Here is an 18,257-nt window from a genome sequence, read left to right as displayed (position 1 = left end):
TAATTGGAAATGTCTTGCACTCCTCTTAGTTGTGGGTTCGAAACTCAACTTCTTTCTGATTCCCAGTAGTGACAGTTACCTGCCTCAGCAGTCCAAGTGCACAGGGCAAAGGTGGCTGCAGCTACACACTTGGCATAGGCTCCTCACTTTTTTTCTTCATCTACTCAAACACCACTTCCATTTGCAGTTCTTACCATCAGTTCGGAGCATCAACCAATATGGTTCTAAACCTTGATGATAAAGTATACATAAAAAGACTACTGGTATACTGGAACTGCCAATATAATAAGAGAGAAGAGAAAGAGATATGATACCAGTATTCAAGACACTGAAAGTAGACATAATTGATAAATAAGGCTTACTAATGTGGGATAGAAGAAATATCAAAGGACATGTATAAAGACTGAAAAAGACAAGGTGCTTGAAAGATATCAAGAACTACAGCTTTCCATATAGATACACAGATACATGGAACACTGAAAGAAGAAACTAATCAAACCACAAATGAAAATTCAAAATTAAAATTGACCAATGAGAGCACAGAGAACCCAAAGAGCAGACAGGAGCTATCATCCTGTATATTATAATTAGGCAAAATGTATTTTAGCATCCCTTTTAAATTTTACATGTTATACATATTTGCTCTTCTTTTAGCTTCTTTTACTTTACATTTTACTTTGGCCCTATTAATACTGTACCTCTCCAATGCTTCATTTTTTTTTTTTGCTTAATCATTCCTCATGTGTGCACTTCTGCCAGTACTGCACTCACCCTTCATTTGGAAATGAACCCAAAAATCTGTAGACTTACTTTTGATATTCACATGACCCTCACTCAACACATCAGATTTGACAGTGAAAATCAATAAAAAAAATAAACATACCAAGATCAGTAGCTAGCATGGGCTTAGGTCTGAATAAAACCCTAATTGTATTCTATAGACGATCTTGAAGAACCACATAGCATGGTTTCCAAAAATCAAGAAAACATAAGACACCCCACAAAGGACACAAACAAATCACTGAGAATAACAACAGGATGCACAAAAACCACTCTAAAAAAACATGTACAGTATACAAAAACCAAAATCCATCCTATAGAACACCATATGAAAAAGGTACAAAGTTCAATGCAAGAGTGCACAATCCTACTCACCCATCTCATAACATAATACAAACATAACCAACTGAATACAGAAAAAGAATACCAGCAGTATACTACTCAGGCATCTGCAACAGCCCTCCATGAGCACCATACAACACATCCATACAAAACACATTCACACTCAGATTACAAAACAAGCATTTCAAGACCGATCACCATGCTCCCTACCCCATCACCCCACCCACCTTAGGACATTATCCCCCTAAAAAAAAATCCTTCCCAAGAGAAGCAGGAACCACACTTACCAACAACATTCAGGTTATCCAGCACAAAAACAATACCAACACAGAATAGGTGTGGTCACTGCCCAGATGCAACCAGTACTTTGAAGACATAGAATATTTCATTTTACATTGCCCCACCCTAATAACCAGACAATACTTCTTCTATGAGTGACATGGGCCAGTCTGGTGCTTTTGTTGTTTACATGTGGACCATGGGTCTCCTGCAAGAGAGATCTGGGGCAACAGACTGATTGATTGAGTACGTTTCCTCTTTCCCACCTATTTTCTACCTCCGACACCATTTTTGCACACTAATAATTACTCTATTAAAAAAATTCATTATTTTTCCATTTCCATTTTCCTTGTCTTTCACTACATTCCATACATCTTTAAATTTTGCCTGATATTCATCTTCTCTGCCTTCTTTGACTCACTCATTTTCAGCACATCTCCATCTCTCTCCCATGTTTTATTCCCCCTTACATCTGCTCATAATCTTCTCCCGTCCACTAGATGATGATCAGACATTCCACCTATCTCTCCCATTAATATGTTCTCTTCCAGAACTCTTCCCAATCAACTTTTTGGACATCAGTACATAATCCCTCCATCAACCACCATAGCCCATGTATAATTATGTCCATCTTTCTTATACTCTGTATTTATTCTCATGAGCATTTGTACATAATCCTCCCATCAACCACCCTAGCCCATAAATGCTTGTGTCCATCTTTGTTGTACTCTGTAATTATTCACATAGACTTGTTTAGTGGGGACAATCACACATAGGGCAATTTAATATCCTGTAACAAATTAATGCTGACTTTTCATTTTCCTAAGATGTTCCCCTATCAATGTCAGTTATTAATTGGATATAATGTGAGGGGTGAACTGTAATTATCTGTGATTGGATATTGAGCTTATACAATTTTATTCTCATCTTGAAATTTATCTTGACCACTATTATTAAAACAGAATGGTAGCAGTGACTGAATGATTTTGTATATTCCTTTGCAAATTTGATGTATGAAAACTGATATTGAAACTTAAATTCATGTACATATGTAGATTAAGTTTCAAGAAGTAAGTTACTTCATCATTCTCATTTCTAATGTAGTATTTAGTTCGATAAAATTTAACAAGTATTATTTTCATATAACTTGGTCATGGACAAGCAGAATTGTTTAAAAATTGTAAAATTTATAACTTCTTCACTGGTTATAATTATGATCAAGCTAAAAACCTTTCCAATCAACATTTTTACTCTACTAATTATGCATGCATTCCTGTTGTAATAAAGATATTTTTACTACACACTAGTATCACTCTTCCCAGAGGATATTTCTAGATAGAATGTGAGCAACAATGTCAGGTTGTGGTGAAACTGAATGGAAATATTTAAAGGGGGCCCAAGGACCATTGCTGGCTGCTTTGTGCCTGCAGGTTTCCATTTAATAGAACTTGAGGAAGAGCTGTGCCCTACTGATCTGAGTAGTATAATGTGTTTTGATGGGAGGGCTGTAAAATAGGGTTTAATTGTGCATGCAGTACGTGTGTACTCTGATTTGGCAGACCTTTTATATACATACATATAGCAAGGGCTTTTTCCCCCCTGTAAGGAGTAGCCAAAGTCAAAAGGCATAATTCCACTCCCACCCATTTCATCATCCACTCCACTCCCATTCACCACCCCTCCCTTTTTTCTTGGCTACTCTTGGATGATGGGTCATCCCTGCATCTTGCCCATTGCCTTGGGTCAGAAGCAATGCAGCAAGACACAGCAAGGCTGCTTCATTTAATCAGCAACCCCCCTTATAAGGGGGAAAAGAAATATGGTATATGTATCCTATTATTGTCCCTAGACTCACCTGATTGAGAAAGAAAATATACCTATATATTTTTTGATAGCCTGGTAAATGCAAAAGTATTCTCATGGCTTTCCAACCTCTCTCCACAACACCAAATATCAGAGGAGTGGTAGATCAGTGTCGCATATATGCTAGCACCTAATCAGTATGACTGAGCTGATTATACTGATTCCAGACTATATTCACAACCACAGCCATTTCAACATCCAAAGAACACTTCACATGCACTTTTCACCATATAGTGACAGCCTTACCAAGCAGGATTAAGCCACCATGGTGAGGTAGAGAGGCTGCACATCCCTCAAGGGGCCTCAGTGAAGATCCATCTCGGCTGTGTCAATAAAGATGGAATAACCTCAAACATTCATCAGGATGATTTTTTTCTCCTTTTTGAGGGGTCACAATTTTATAAAATAGAAATAAATTCTTCAAATCCAGTGGAACAGTTCTTTATGTTGTAGATCATATCTAAGTACTTGTACTAAATAATTTTTCTTTACAAATTCTACAAATATTGTAGATACAAATTATAAAAGAAAATTGTGGATTTGAATTCTTGTGCTGAAATTAATTTGTAGCACATCCCTGATTCATTATTGATATGAAAAAAAAAAAAAGAGAGAGACTATAAATATGAGTTTCTTCAAGTTAGCCATCCCCATTTAAAGGGGTTAACACATTGGGCTTCCATGGAGTTCACCATAACCAACCATTGATAGTTTGAATAAAAATTACTTTGGTTACAATATGTTTCAAATCTCTATATATCAAATTAGATTTCCATATAGAAAAGCTGAATGACAAACTAAGAGATTGTAAACCTATATAAATGTTAGATATAATATTGAAATGTTCTTAGAGAAAGTCTAGATTTCTGTAAGCCAAGTCATATTCTAGTTATTCAAATGGAGGTTGGAGGTAGGATGTAGGAGGAAAAATCACCCAGTGTGATAACCCCTTAAAGCAGCGTTTCTCAACCTTTTTACCCTTGCGTAACCTTTAAAATAAATTGCATGTCTCAAGGGACCCCTGCGCAAAAAAAAAAACACGTATACCATATCTTTCTCATTTTATTTTCATTGTAATAATAGGTTAGATAAGATGAGGTCTATATTACATTATTACAATAACCAAAAATATGTTGTGCATGTTTAATTATATTACATATATACATACATACATATACCAAATGGTTTTCCCCCTACACAGGGGATAGCCAAAAAGAAAAAGGCATAGAAACCACCCCCACCCATTCCATTTCCCATATATTCCACTCCCCTCCACTCTCCACCCTCAAAAAGTGCATTAGCTCATCTCACTTGATCTCACGGAACCCTTAGTGACCTTTTGCGGAACCTTAGGGTTCCGGAGAACCCTGGTTGAGAAATGCTGCCTTAAAGGATTTATCTAATTTCATACTACCCCATCTTTTTAACCCCTTCACTACTGGGTGTTATAGAGATGAGGAGCATAGTCCTGCTGCAGTCTGAGTAGAAGGAAAAATGCTGCTAAGTACAGAGTAGGTTAACTTGGTCCTTCTCAAACTTACCAGAAATTAAAATGTCACACTATATATATATATATATATATAATATACTAAATTACTGTGCATTACCTGAAGTAATTACTATGATGGAGTTTATGTGGTTTATGTATTACAAGTTTAGATTCCTTGAGAAAAAATTATGAATGTGATGAAACTTAAAGTGGATAAAATTAATAAAGTTCTAATCAGCTTATTTATTAATGAAATACATGATTGATCAACAATCCATATAATACTGTATGAAATCATCTTTTTTATATTACACATGTATTTTGCAAAATTAGATTTTTTTTTATTTAAATATCATCAAAGAGTGAGGGTATTAATTCCCTCTAAATATTCTAGTTGCACAACCTTTACCTTAACACTATAGTAATTTCAACCAATTCATTGCTTTAAAATAAGCAGTTTGTACCAAATGACTATACAGCTGTTTGCATAAGCTACAACTATATAATCTAATACCTTCATTGTTTTTGAAACTTATGAACTAGGTCTCTTGTTACAAAACATGGGGTATCTTGTGTTAAGACTATAGATATATCAAGCTGGTGCACTGGTGGCATAATTGAAAGAGTGCAGGTCTTGAATCTTCCTAGTCATGGGTTCAAATCCTACACTTCTTTTTGATTCCCAGCAGTGACTTTTAGGGCAAAGGTGAAGGCTTTGGCTACAGCTATCCACCTGGCATAGGCCCCTCACCTTCTTCCATACAGGCAATGATCATCACAATATAGCATCTTAATCACTACAAGTTCCTATGTACATGAAATAAGCATATACAACCTATGTAATTATCAAGTATAATGTAAAAATAGTTACTTCATCCTTACAGACAAGTAGAAAAATAGAAAAATAAAATGGATACATTGAACTTACATACTTGTTTTCACCCACTATCTTAACATAAACATTGGCTAACTTTAATTTTACAAAAAGAATTAACCACAACCATAAAAAAATTATAAGCAACATTTTGACACAACACTATCCCTGTTCACATTACAGACAAAAGGCCTGACATATTGCATCATCCCTGAAACACCCTGAACAGCTCTTTGTGTCTCATGATAAAGGCTGCCCTTAGTATGGCATACCAGCTCTAAAATAATGCTACCCCTAATCCACATTATTCATCTACACATGCCAAAAAAAAAAAAAAAAAAAAAAAACGGCAGAAAAGAATACCAGAATTCTACTCTCCAAATCCTTAGATGACTAATGCCCAACAGTGTCCCCACTGTCTGTTCATTTTAACCTGGTCAAGATTTTAGTTAAAAATTACATTAGGCACTGGAGTACTAGTACTGAAGGATGATCACCTCTTCATTCTGGCTTTGGGCTATTTTACTCAGCCACAGCTTATCTCTATCAATCCCTTCCTTACTAGTTTCTGCCATTATTTTATTTAATTCTTCTCAGAGGCACACCATATTATTCAGCAACATTACTGATAAAAGTCTCCACCAGGTTAAAATATGATGGGGCAGTTAGGTGATACTTCCTTCAATCAAGTGATCCTCAACTGGATCATCATCAGTGTGTTCTTCCACCAAAATAATGTAGTGGAATTCTCCACCCAGCTCATCCTGAGCCTCAAGTATAATGTCATTTTCGGACTGATTTGAACAGCTTCCTACATACTCCATTGAGACCTCATCTGTGGAAGCAGTTGGACTTGCATTCTTATCCTTTGGCGGTCTTACTTTCCGATTTGATATTTTGGTATCCCCTGTACCTAACAAAATATCAAGACTACTGCTTTTAATAAATTTCATTGATGCCCCCCTTACTGATGACTGCACAGTTTTACAACTACTTCTGTTGGTTTCACACTCTTTCATTGTTTTACTACCATTGCAGGAACCTTTTTCAAGTTCAAGTCCAAAGTCTGGTTTATTCTCATTCACCGTGAATAACTGTAGGGGGCTTGGAGTAGCTATGTCATGTGAAGTACCAGTATCAGGATGAGAACTGGAATAGAAAAAGAAATTACATTTCACTAGTATGTACTATAAATGCATGTGTGTGTGCGTGTATTTACCTATTTGTATTACAACCACTCCTCGTTTAACGACGACAATTGGGACCAGCGTCGCCGTCGTTAACCGAATTGGTCGTTAAGCGAAAGTGTATACATATACGTACATGTACTGTATGTACAATGTCCAGCAATACATGTATCTTTATTTTCGTGTATTTTCCCTCTTTTATACAGTACATTAAAGCTTTATTTACTGTTTATTTACCGTGGTTAGGTTCCTAAAATTACCGTATATGACCAAATCCGCGTATGCTGACATTCCATATTAAATACCGGGGTATTTTTTTAGTTTCGACCATGGGCGCAATATAGCAATAGAAAATTAATTATTAATTTTGTAAATTAAAATGTATCAACGTAATATGCAATTTTGTGGGCAGAAATGGAAGTAAAGAATACCTTGCTACAAGCAAATATGCTAATGAACGAAGTTGGTAGCATAGGATCGGGACGCCATCTTGTCGTCTGTCAATTGACAGCCTCGGTACTTCTGACTACCTCGCCAGGTATATTTTCTTGAAGGAATGTTATGGTGCGGAGATACATGCATTCCTTCACGCTGCAATAACTTTGTATACCTCACAAGCTGAGAGAGTGGTTGAAAAGCCCGCCAACGTCTCTTACGACGATGACAACGAGGACGAGCCGGATGACATTTAATTTGCAGGTGATGATTTATTAAACACAGGTTAGGTTAGTTTCGTTTAGGTTAGACGAATTTATCATCCTTTCATTTCTTCAATGTCGGAATCTATCATAACAAACATGGTGTACCATTCGTCCGACATGACTTTGTTACTTACGAAATCTGTTTTCGCACTTTTTTTCGCTCACAAAATTGTATATTACGTTGATGCATTATAATTTACAAAATTAATAATTAATTTTCTATTGCTATACAGTATTGCGCTCATGGTCGAAACTAAAAATTTACCAATACCGGTATATACTGTACCCCAGGTAGTTTGTGCAGCTTGCAGGATGGTAATGTAGACCTAAGCTTCAGAACACTTTACCTCACAGCTAATATCCACCGTACAAGTTCATTTATAACATCATACAAATTTGCCTCAGCCAACTTAATTATCATACACGACGTCGTAACTTCGGGAGATTTACGTTAAACGAATATTGGTCTGTCATAAAGCCCGTCGTAACTCCGCGTCGTTGCTAACCGAGTAGGTCGTTAAACGAGGAGTGGTTGTATATGGGAAGGGGAGCTATGCTCATAGTGACCTGTATTTACCTAGTTGTATTTTACGGGAAAGGGAGCTATGCTCGTGGTGTCCCACCTTTGTATGTCACAGTATCTAGTTTGCTCTTAAATTCGTGAATGGTTTTTGCACACATTATTTTTTCAGCCAGTTTGTTTCAAGTGTCCACCACTCTGTGTGGAAAACTGTTCTTCTTCATATCTCTTCAATAACTATGTTTTTTGAGTTTCTTTCCATGTCCTCTTGTGTTTCTCTTGTCCTAGTTAAATAAGTCCTCTCTATTGAGTATTTCTGTGCCCTTCATGATTCTATAGATGGTCCGTAGGTTGTCTCTCTCTCTCTTCTTTGCTCCAAAGTCGGTAACTCCAATTCAGCTAGTCTCTCCTCATATGACAAGTTTGAAAGTGCAGGAACCATTTTTGTGGTTGCTCTCTGGATTCTTTCAATTTTCTTTATATTCTTTTTTGTACTGGGTGACCACAATGGCGCCGCATACTGTCTAGGCCTTGTCAGTGTGACTAATATTTTTTTAATCATTTCTTCATCCAAGTATGTAAATGACACTTTTATTGATCTTAGCAATTTATAGGAAACTCCAACAATTTTGTTTATTTGTTTATCAGAGGACAAGTTGTTTGAGATAATTACACCCAGACCTTTTTCAGATCCCACTTTCTTTACCTCTCTCAGCATCTAGTTTGTTCTTAAATTCTTGTATGGTTTTTGCAGAGTATTTTAGGGAGTTGCTAAATATGAAGGAGGATAAGGAGGGAAAGGTAGTTGCTGTGGGAAGTGTTAAGAAAATGATTGTGATGAGTCAGGAAAATGGAAGAGAAATAATGAAAGAAATGAAGTGAAAGCAGCCATTAAGATGATAAGAACAGGTAAGGCACCTGGCTTGGATGGATGCCATGCAGAATGTCTGAAAAAAGGAGGTACAGTTATGGTGGACTGGCTGATGATGTTATTTAATGTTTGTTTAAGAGAGGGCAGAGTGCCAGAGGACTGAAGGAGTGTCTGTATAGTTCCACTTTACAAGGGAAAAGGGAACAAGTGTGAGTGTAGTAGTTTCAGAGGGATCAGGTTGTTAAGCTGGGAAGGCTTATGGGAGGGTCTTGATTGAGAGGACTAGGAGAGGAACAGAGGAAGTAATTGGTGAGGAACAGTGTGGGTTTCGGACAGGTAGGGGTTGTGTAGATCAGATTTTTGTAGTAAAACAGATATGTGAGAAAGCTATAAGGTAAGGATGTATTTTGGGCTTTTATGGATTTGGAAAAGGCTTATGACAGGGGAGACAGGAAGGCACTATGGGAAGTTTTGCAGATATATGGGATAGGAGGAAAGCTGTTAAGAGCAGTCAAGAGTTTTTATGAGAGTAGTAGAGCTTGTGTTAGGATTAGAAATGGAGAGAGTGAGTGGTTTGAGGTAAAGGTGGGACTTCATCAGGGATGTGTTATGTCGCCCTGGCTGTTCAATTTATACATGGATGGGGTGGTGCGAGAGGTGAATGCAAGGGTAGTGGGTCAGGGATTGGAGATGGTTAAAGAAAATGGAGAAAAGTGGGAGATAAGCCAGTTGTTGTTTGCTGACAACACTGTGCTTGTAGCAGGATCAGAGGAGGGATTGAGGAAGTTAGTGACAGAGTTTGGGAAGGTGTGTGAAAGAAGGAAGTTGAAGATAAATGTGGGTAAAAGTAAGGTGATGAGATGTACAAGGGGAGAGAGTGGCAGCAGACTGGAAGTGAAATATTAAGGGGGAGAGACTGGAGGAAGTGGATAGTTTTAGATACTTGGGTGTGAATGTGGAAGGAAAGGGAGGAGTGGGGGTGGAGGTAGAATGTAGATTGAGAGAAGCAAGTAAATGCCTTGGTGGATTAAAAAGTGTAATGAGAAATAGACATTTGGGAATGGATGCTAAGAGGAGATTGTATGAAGGAGTGACTGTGCTGACAGCACTGTATGGGGCAGAAACATGGAACATAAGAGAGGAAGCAAGCTGGTGGTGGTGTCTGTGCATATGTAAACAACAGGTGGTGTACAGATATCACTGTGTATGAGCAGTTTTGTAATGAAAATATTGAATACTTAACTCTTGCACTAAGGCCTTTCTACCTACCACATGAGTTCACTAAAGTATTTGCTACAGTTGTATATATATATACCACCAAGTGCCAATGTGAAGTTAGCCGAGAACATTTTGTATGCAGCTATAGATAAGGTCAAAAACAAAAATCCTGATGCTGTCAAAATTATTACGGGTGACTTTAATGATTGTCAATTTGGCAAGTGTGTTCCTCAGTACCAACAATATATAAACTTTCCAACCAGGAAGAATAAATTGTTAGATCCTTTTCTCTGTAATATAAAAGATAGTTATGTAGCCAAAAAATTAAAACCATTACGCATATCCGATCATGACATGTGTCTTCTCACTCCCATATATAGACAACAATTGAAACAGTAAACCAACGGAAAAACTATAATATACTTGGAACAAAGATGTAAATGAGACCTTACTGGGTTGTACGGAGTGTACAGATTTTGATGTATTATTTGACAGTGATGCCTCTATTGATGTTAATGTTGATGTGTTGAACTCGTACTTGAATTTTTGCATTGACATAATTGTACCCCAAAAATTGTCAAATGCTTCCCAAACAATAAACCATGGGTAACGAAAGAACTAAAAGATTTACTAAATAAGAAAAAACATTCTTCGTGTTAATGATAAAAATCAGTTAAAAGAGGTTCAAAAAGAAATTGATCAAACTATTTCTTTATGCAAAAATAGATATAAAATCAAGGTGGAAAACCTGTTTAAGAGTGACACAAAATCAACTTGGAATTGTGTTAGACAAATGATAGGAATGAAGAACAAGGTCAATTATGGAGTAAAAAATGTAGCAGACTTTTGTAAGGATCTTAATGTTTTCTATGCAAGGTTGGATAAATATGACTTCTCTGCTCAACGATCACACATCACAAATTTTCATCATAACAGAGGAGACTTGCACATTGTTGTCATGACTGATGAGGTACTCAAAGCTTTACAATCTATTAAGATTGGTAAGGCTAATGGGCCAGATAAAATTAATGGAAATGTACTGAAGTTATGTACAGAACCATTAGCACCTTTTTTGTGTAAAATTTTTCAGCAATCCATGGATAATGCCTTATGGAAAACATCTGAATTAATACCAGTACCCAAAAAATCCCCACCAACCTGTAAAAATGATTATCGCCCAGAAGCCTTAACTTCCATTATGATGAAATGTTTAGAGAAAATCATAAAGAGAATTCTTTGTGAGCAGGTCAGACATTTTACTGATCCTTTTCAATTTGCCTATACAGACACTCCTCTACTTACGTTCATTCGTTTTACGTTTTTTCGATTTTACGTTTAAACTGACTGTAAAAAAAAATAAAAAAATAAAAATTTTGAGTGAATTTTTTAGTTTAGCGCGCTCTCCGTAGTTCAAACGATACTTACGCATGACGATGCGTCCATTGTTTACATGGCACAAACGACAGACTGAACGTGCCTTGTCTCATCCTCCTCCTCCTCCTCCTCCACCATCTCAATTTATGTTGCTTGAATTTAATTTATTTGAAATGAATGTTATTATTTTACAATGTTATGTGTATAATTAATGATTTAGGGGTGTTTTATAAGATACGGTAATAGAATTTATGGATGTATAGTACAGTAACAACTTACGTTCATTTTCAACTTACGTTCGGCCGTTCGGAACGTAACTAAAACGTAAGTTGAGGAGTGTCTGTACTCGAAATTGGTGTGTAGAGGATGCCACTTTGTCTCATTCATTTTGTACTTAAGCATATGGGTAAACCAAATACCATAAACTCCAAACATTTTGCTAAGATATTATTTGTAGATTTTTCAAGTGCCTTCAACACCATACAGCCGCACATAATGATGCAAAAGTTAAATAATATGAATGTAAATGCCAACCTGATATTATGGATTAATGATTTTCTCACATGTAGACCACAATATGTTAAATTTCTTGATACTAAATCAGATATCATTATTACAAACACAGGTGCTCCACAGGGATGAATATTGTCACCAATATTATTCACTTTATACACTAGTGACTGTCGATGCCCTACCAATAATTGTCAAAATTTTAAATACACAGATGATACTGCCCTTGCTAGCCTCTGTACTAATAATGATATCATGTATCGAGAAGAAGTAGAGCGTTTCAATGAATGGTGTAATGACAACAACTTAATGTTAAGAAAACAAAGGAAATGGTTATTGATTTTAGTACCACACAAGTTGCTCAACAGTCATTAAATATAAATGGGGAAATTGTAGATACTGTTAATGAATACTAATATCTTGGTACGATCATAGATAATAAGTACAGTTTTAATAGGAATGCAGAGGCAGTGTACAAAAAAGTAAATTCCAGAATGTACTTTGTAAGGAAACTGTACAAACTTAGAATTGACACAAAAATCATGGATTTATTCTATTCTGCTGTGGTACAGTCTGTCATTTAATTCTCTATCACCTGTTGGTATGGCAACTGCAGCGTAGAATTGAAAAATAAACTTACAAGAGTAATAAAGAACTGTAGAAAACTGGGTGTTCAAAATATGATTTCACTGCTGGACATATACAAAAGGAGTACAATCCAAAGATGTCACATAATTATCAACGGTGCAACACACCCACTGAATGACAGTTACCAAATGTTACCTTCAGGAAAAAGACTGAGATCACTGAAAAGCAGAACAGCAAGGTTTTCTAAATACTTTGTACCAGCTAGTATAAGAATCCTAAATGAGGAAAAATTAAACACATCATAGGGTTGACTGTTAAGGCTTGAAACTCAGATGGTAATTTTTTGCATTTCTTTAGCTTTTATGTAAGTGAGATTTCGATAACCACTGTAAGATTGTAGTAGCTCATCTATGTATGATTACCCTCAATTTCTTATGAAAACACACAAGACAAATTTCATGTAATTTACGTGACCAATAAAGAATTTTACTTTATTTATTTATTTATTTATTATATATTTACCTAGTTGTATTTTACGGGAAGGGGAGCTATGCTCATGGTGTCCCATCTTCATATCTGTTTGAGATGAAATGCCTGAGAAGTATGATAGGGGTTACTAGGCAAGATAGAGTGAGAAATGAGGAGATGAGGAGGAAAACAGGGGTGGAAAGGGATTTGGGAGATAGGTTGATGAAAGAGTATCAGGATGGCTTGGACACATGGAAAGAATGAGTAAAGAAAAACTAGTAAAAGAGGTATGGAAGGCAGAGGTGAAAGGAGTGAACATGAGGGGGTGTCCTTAAATGAGATGGATGGATGGGGTAAAAGGGGCATTAGGGAAGAGGGGAATGTCTGTTGAGGAAGGATGGGAGGGGACAGAAGATAGGGGTGAATGGAGAAGTGTTGTGTATGGATGAGGCTGTGATGCATGAGGGGGAGTGGGTGAGGGATAGGGAGTGAGGGAGTATGTATGAGAAATAAATTGATGTAGCCCAAAGGGATTTCTCCCCATCTTCTCCTTTTCTGCATGAGGAGACAGAGAGGAGGGGTTGCTGAATTAATGAAGCAGCCTTGCTGTGGATGTGCTGTGTCTTGCAACACTTCTTCTGACCCAAGGCAGTGGACAAAATGCAGGTATGACCCATCATCTAAGAGGTGCCAAGATAAGAGGGAGGGAAGAGGGTAGAGGGGAGTGGAGTATATAGGGGATGGAATGGATGGGAGTGGTTTCTATGCCTTTGTCTTTTGGCTAACTCCTGTGTAAGGGGGAAGAAAGCCTTTGGTATATGTATGTACAGTAGCCGCGAAAAGTTTGGGCGCAAAATTATAGGCGCCCCAACTTTCCCCTAAACTCAAAACATGCGAAAAATACAACTTTCCACCCAAACTTTTCGCTATTTTTCAATGCTAGCGTTTGTACCTGTATTTAGCCGAGACACTACACACTATTTGGCAACTCTGTTTAGGCGCACTCGATGTCACATGGAGTCAGATTCTAAACATCTCTCACGGAGAGTAGTCTTTTTTTTGCGGTGGTCTCTGTTTTTGTGCCTTGATATCTCCGTAATGGGAAGTGGTAAAGAGCTGGAAAGAGACACAGTTGTTACAATCATAACCCTCTATAAGGAGGGTTATAAGTGTAAAGATATTGCTACTCGTGTGGGAATTGGAGTGCGTCAAGTGCAAAAGTGGACCAAGAAATTTCGAGACGAAGGAAGTGACATCATTCGTACTCCAAAGCATCGCTCTGGTCGGCCAAGGAAGATATCAAATCGTACTTCTACGGTTCTAACTGCCTCCTAATAACCGTAGGAGGCAGTTAGAACCGTAGAAGTACGATTTGGTATCTTCCTTGGCCGACCAGAGCGATGCTTTGGAGTACGAATGATGTCACTTCCTTCGTCTCGAAATTTCTTGGTCCACTTTTGCACTTGACGCACTCCAATTCCCACACGAGTAGCAATATCTTTACACTTATAACCCTCCTTATAGAGGGTTATGATTGTAACAACTGTGTCTCTTTCCAGCTCTTTACCACTTCCCATTACGGAGATATCAAGGCACAAAAACAGAGACCACCGCAAAAAAAAGACTACTCTCCGTGAGAGATGTTTAGAATCTGACTCCATGTGACATCGAGTGCGCCTAAACAGAGTTGCCAAATAGTGTGTATTGTCTTGGCTAAATACGGGTACAAACGCTAGCATTGAAAAATAGCGAAAAGTTTGGGTGGAAAGTTGTATTTTTCGCATGTTTTGAGTTTAGGGGAAAGTTGGGGCGCCTATAATTTTGCGCCCAAACTTTTTGCGGCCACTGTATATATATATAGTTTTTGCACACACTATTGTGTCATCCAATTTGTTCCAGACATCCACCACTCTGTGTGAAAAACTATTTTTTTCAGCTCTCTTCTATAACTATCCTTTTTGAGTTTCTTTTCATGTCCTCTTGTTTTTCTTTTATCCCACTTTAATAAATCTTCTCTGTCAAGGACTTCATGCCTTTCATGATTTTGTAAATGGCCAATAGATCCTCTTTCTCTTCTTTGTTCCAGGGTTGGTAATTCCTGTTTAGACAATCTTTGTTTGTATGTCAATTTTGAAAGTGTTGGTACCATCTTTGTCACTGCTCTTTGGATTCTTTCTAATTTCTTTATATTCTTTTTTGTGCTGGGTGTCCATAGTGTTGCAGCGTACTCCAATGTTGGTCTTATCAGCGTGACTAATATTTTTTTACCATTATTTCATCCAAGTAATTCAAAGCCACATTTATTGATCTTAGTAAATTGTAGGTTTTTCTAACTATTTTGTTTATATGTTTGTCTGGTGACATGTCTTTGTTAATAATTACTCCTAGGTCCTTTTTGGAGCTATCTTTTTTTACTTCCTTTGTACCAATTTTATATTGCCCTGATATTCCTTTTTTACTTTTTCCAAACTCCATTATACTACATTTCTTGATGTTGAAGTTCACTTCCCACTTTTGGCTGCATTCCCAGACTGTGTCCAGGTCTCTCTGCAGTGATTCAGTCTTTTTCTGTATTCACTTTCTTTAGTAGTTTTGCATCATCTGCAAAGAAGTTCTTATAACATTCCACACCTCCATCCATGTCATTTATAAATATAGCAAACATTACTGGAGCTAATACAGAATCTTGTGGGAGTCCACTTATCATTTCTTCCCAGGTTGAGTTTTTATCTCTAGGTACCACTCTCATTTTTCTCCTGTGCAAGAAATCTTCCATCCATTTCAATAAATTTCCTTGTATACCTCTTGTTATTTTGAGTTTTCTTAATAGCTTTTTGTGTGGCACTTCATCAATGCCTTTTGTAAATCCAGGAAAGCACAATCTGCCCATCTGTCCCTTTCTTGCATTACAAGGGAAGTAGTCAATAAAACAAAGGCATAGAAACCACTCCCACCCATTCCATCCCCTACATACTCCACTCCCCTCTACCCTCCCTCCCATCTTGGCACCTCCTGGATGACGGGTCATACTTGCATCTTGTCCACTGCCCTGGGTCAAAAGCAGTGTTGCAAGACACAGCACATCCACAGCAAGGCCCACTTCATTAAATTGGTACCCCCCCATTCATCCCCTCATGCAGAAAAGGAGAAAACAGGGGGAAATCCCTTTGGGCTGCATCAATTTATTTCTCATACATACTCCCTCACCCCCCATCCCTCACAAATTCCTCCTCATGCATCACAGCATCATCCATACACAACCTTTCTACATTCACCCCTATCTTCTGTCCTCTCCTGTTCTTCCTCAACAGACATTCCCTCTTTCCCAATGCCCCTTTTACCCCATCCATCCATCCTATGTTGAACCCTCATGTTCACTCCTTCCACCTCCACCTTCCACACCTCTTTTACTAGTCTTTCTTCACTTATTCTTTCCACATGTCCAAACCAACCCAACACTCTTTCATCAACCCTATCTCCCAACTCCATTTCCACTCCCATTCTCCTCCTCATCTCCTCGTTTCTCACTTTATCCAGCCTAGTAACCCCTATCATACTTCTCAGGCATTTCATCTCAAACACATTCAAACTCCTTCTCTCTTCCTCTCTTCTGTTCCATGTTTCTGCCCCATACAGTGCTGTCAGCACAGTCACTCCTTCATACAATCTCCTCTTAGCATTCATTTGCAAATGTCTATTTCTCATTACACTTTTTAATCCCCCAAGGCATTTCCTTGCTTCTCTCAATCTACATTCTACCTCCACCCCCACTCCTCCCTTTCCTACCACATTTGCACCCAAGTATCTAAAACTATCCACTTCCTCCAGTCTCTCTCCCTTAATACTAACTTCCAGTCTGCTGCCACTCTCTCCACTTGTACATCTCATCACCTTACTTTTACCCACACTTATCTTCAACTTTCTTCTTTCACACACTTTCCCAAACTGTCACAAATTTCCTCAATCCCTCCTCTGATCCTGCCACAAGTGCAACGTCATCCACAAACAATAGCTGGCTTATCTCCCACTTCTCTCCATTTTCTTTAACCATCTCCAAACCCTGACCCACCGCACTTGCATGTACCTCTTGCACCACCCCATCCATGTACAAATTGAACAGCCAGGGTGACATCACCTCCCTGACAAAGTCCCACCTTTACCTCAAACGACTCACTATTTCCATTCCTGATCCTGACACACCCTCTACTATCGTAAAAACTCTTGACAGCTCCTATAAACTTTCCTCTTATCCCGTATACCTGCAATACCTCCCACAACTAGGTAAATAGTATATATATATATATATACATACCAGTATATGAATATAAATATATATACAGGTAATCCTCGTTTTACGCGGGTTCACATTACGCGATTTCACATTAAAGCGGTGTCCAAAACTAGGGGGTATTCCTCACATTACACAAATTCCTCAGAGTAACGCGAAATCCGGAAAGTTAAAATACGCGGGCTGCGATTTAGTTCCGTAAGGCAGCCGCTAGGTGACGCTAGCTGATTCCAGCCTCCGCATCCCTCTCGCCACCAAGCTCATTGTTTACCAACGCTTCGTTGTGTCAGCATCTCTGTGTTCATCAAATCATCAGTGTTCTTGTTTACCATGGCTCCCAAGCGCCCAGCGACATTTCCAGCCTGTGATGGTAGGCAGAAGAAAGCAAGGAAGACTTCGAGGATTTGGAAGAGGAGGACATCGACAACTTGCTTCAGTCTCACACACAAGAGCTCTCCAATGAAGATTTGTTTGACATCGAGAAAGAGAGAGTGAAAATGATGGAGGAGAAAGAGGAAGCAGCAGCAGCAGCAGCATCACCAGGACCACAGCGAGCCCTCACAGCTGCCAACTTGTCTGAGTGTATGGACTCATTGATGCATGCAATGAGGGTCATAGAGGAGAATGATCCTAATGTCGAGAGGAGCAGCACCATCATACGACGTGTGATGGAGAACATGGCTTGCTATAATGCTATGTTAAAAGAAAAACAACAAAAGACAAAACAACAGCCGATCACAAACTTCTTCCGACAACGCACACCAAGTCAGCTAACCAGCGAATCGGAGACAGGCACCGAATCGGAGATGGACGCTCCCGATGACCCTGCCGCCCCTGCCTCACCACAAACATCACACACACACACCGAGTCCGATATAGCGCGCAGTGACACGTCAGGGGGTGAA

At 38.2% G+C, this 18,257-nt stretch overlaps 1 protein-coding gene across 2 annotated transcripts in view; it reads right to left on the bottom strand.

Annotated features, from left to right (window-relative positions):
* Window positions 1–3,911: 3,911 nt before the first annotated feature.
* LOC143037422 (uncharacterized) overlaps window positions 3,912–18,257 on the bottom strand; it is a 36,718-nt gene continuing 22,372 nt past the window's right edge. The window contains exon 4 of one of the 2 annotated variants that reach the window (XM_076205585.1): window positions 3,912–6,776. In XM_076205585.1, the coding sequence (XP_076061700.1) occupies window positions 6,293–6,776 (484 nt within the window). In that variant the 3' untranslated portion in view covers window positions 3,912–6,292. The remainder of the gene's footprint in view (window positions 6,777–18,257) is intronic. The other variant, XM_076205584.1, reaches the window with a different exon arrangement.

This window comes from Oratosquilla oratoria, chromosome 22 (assembly GCF_046742065.1).
Source record: "Oratosquilla oratoria isolate Oo_2021 chromosome 22, ASM4674206v1, whole genome shotgun sequence".
NCBI lineage: Eukaryota > Metazoa > Arthropoda > Malacostraca > Stomatopoda > Squillidae > Oratosquilla > Oratosquilla oratoria.
The sequence above is the reverse complement of the archived record's forward strand: the minus strand, read 5'-3'. Positions and strand labels throughout refer to the sequence as shown.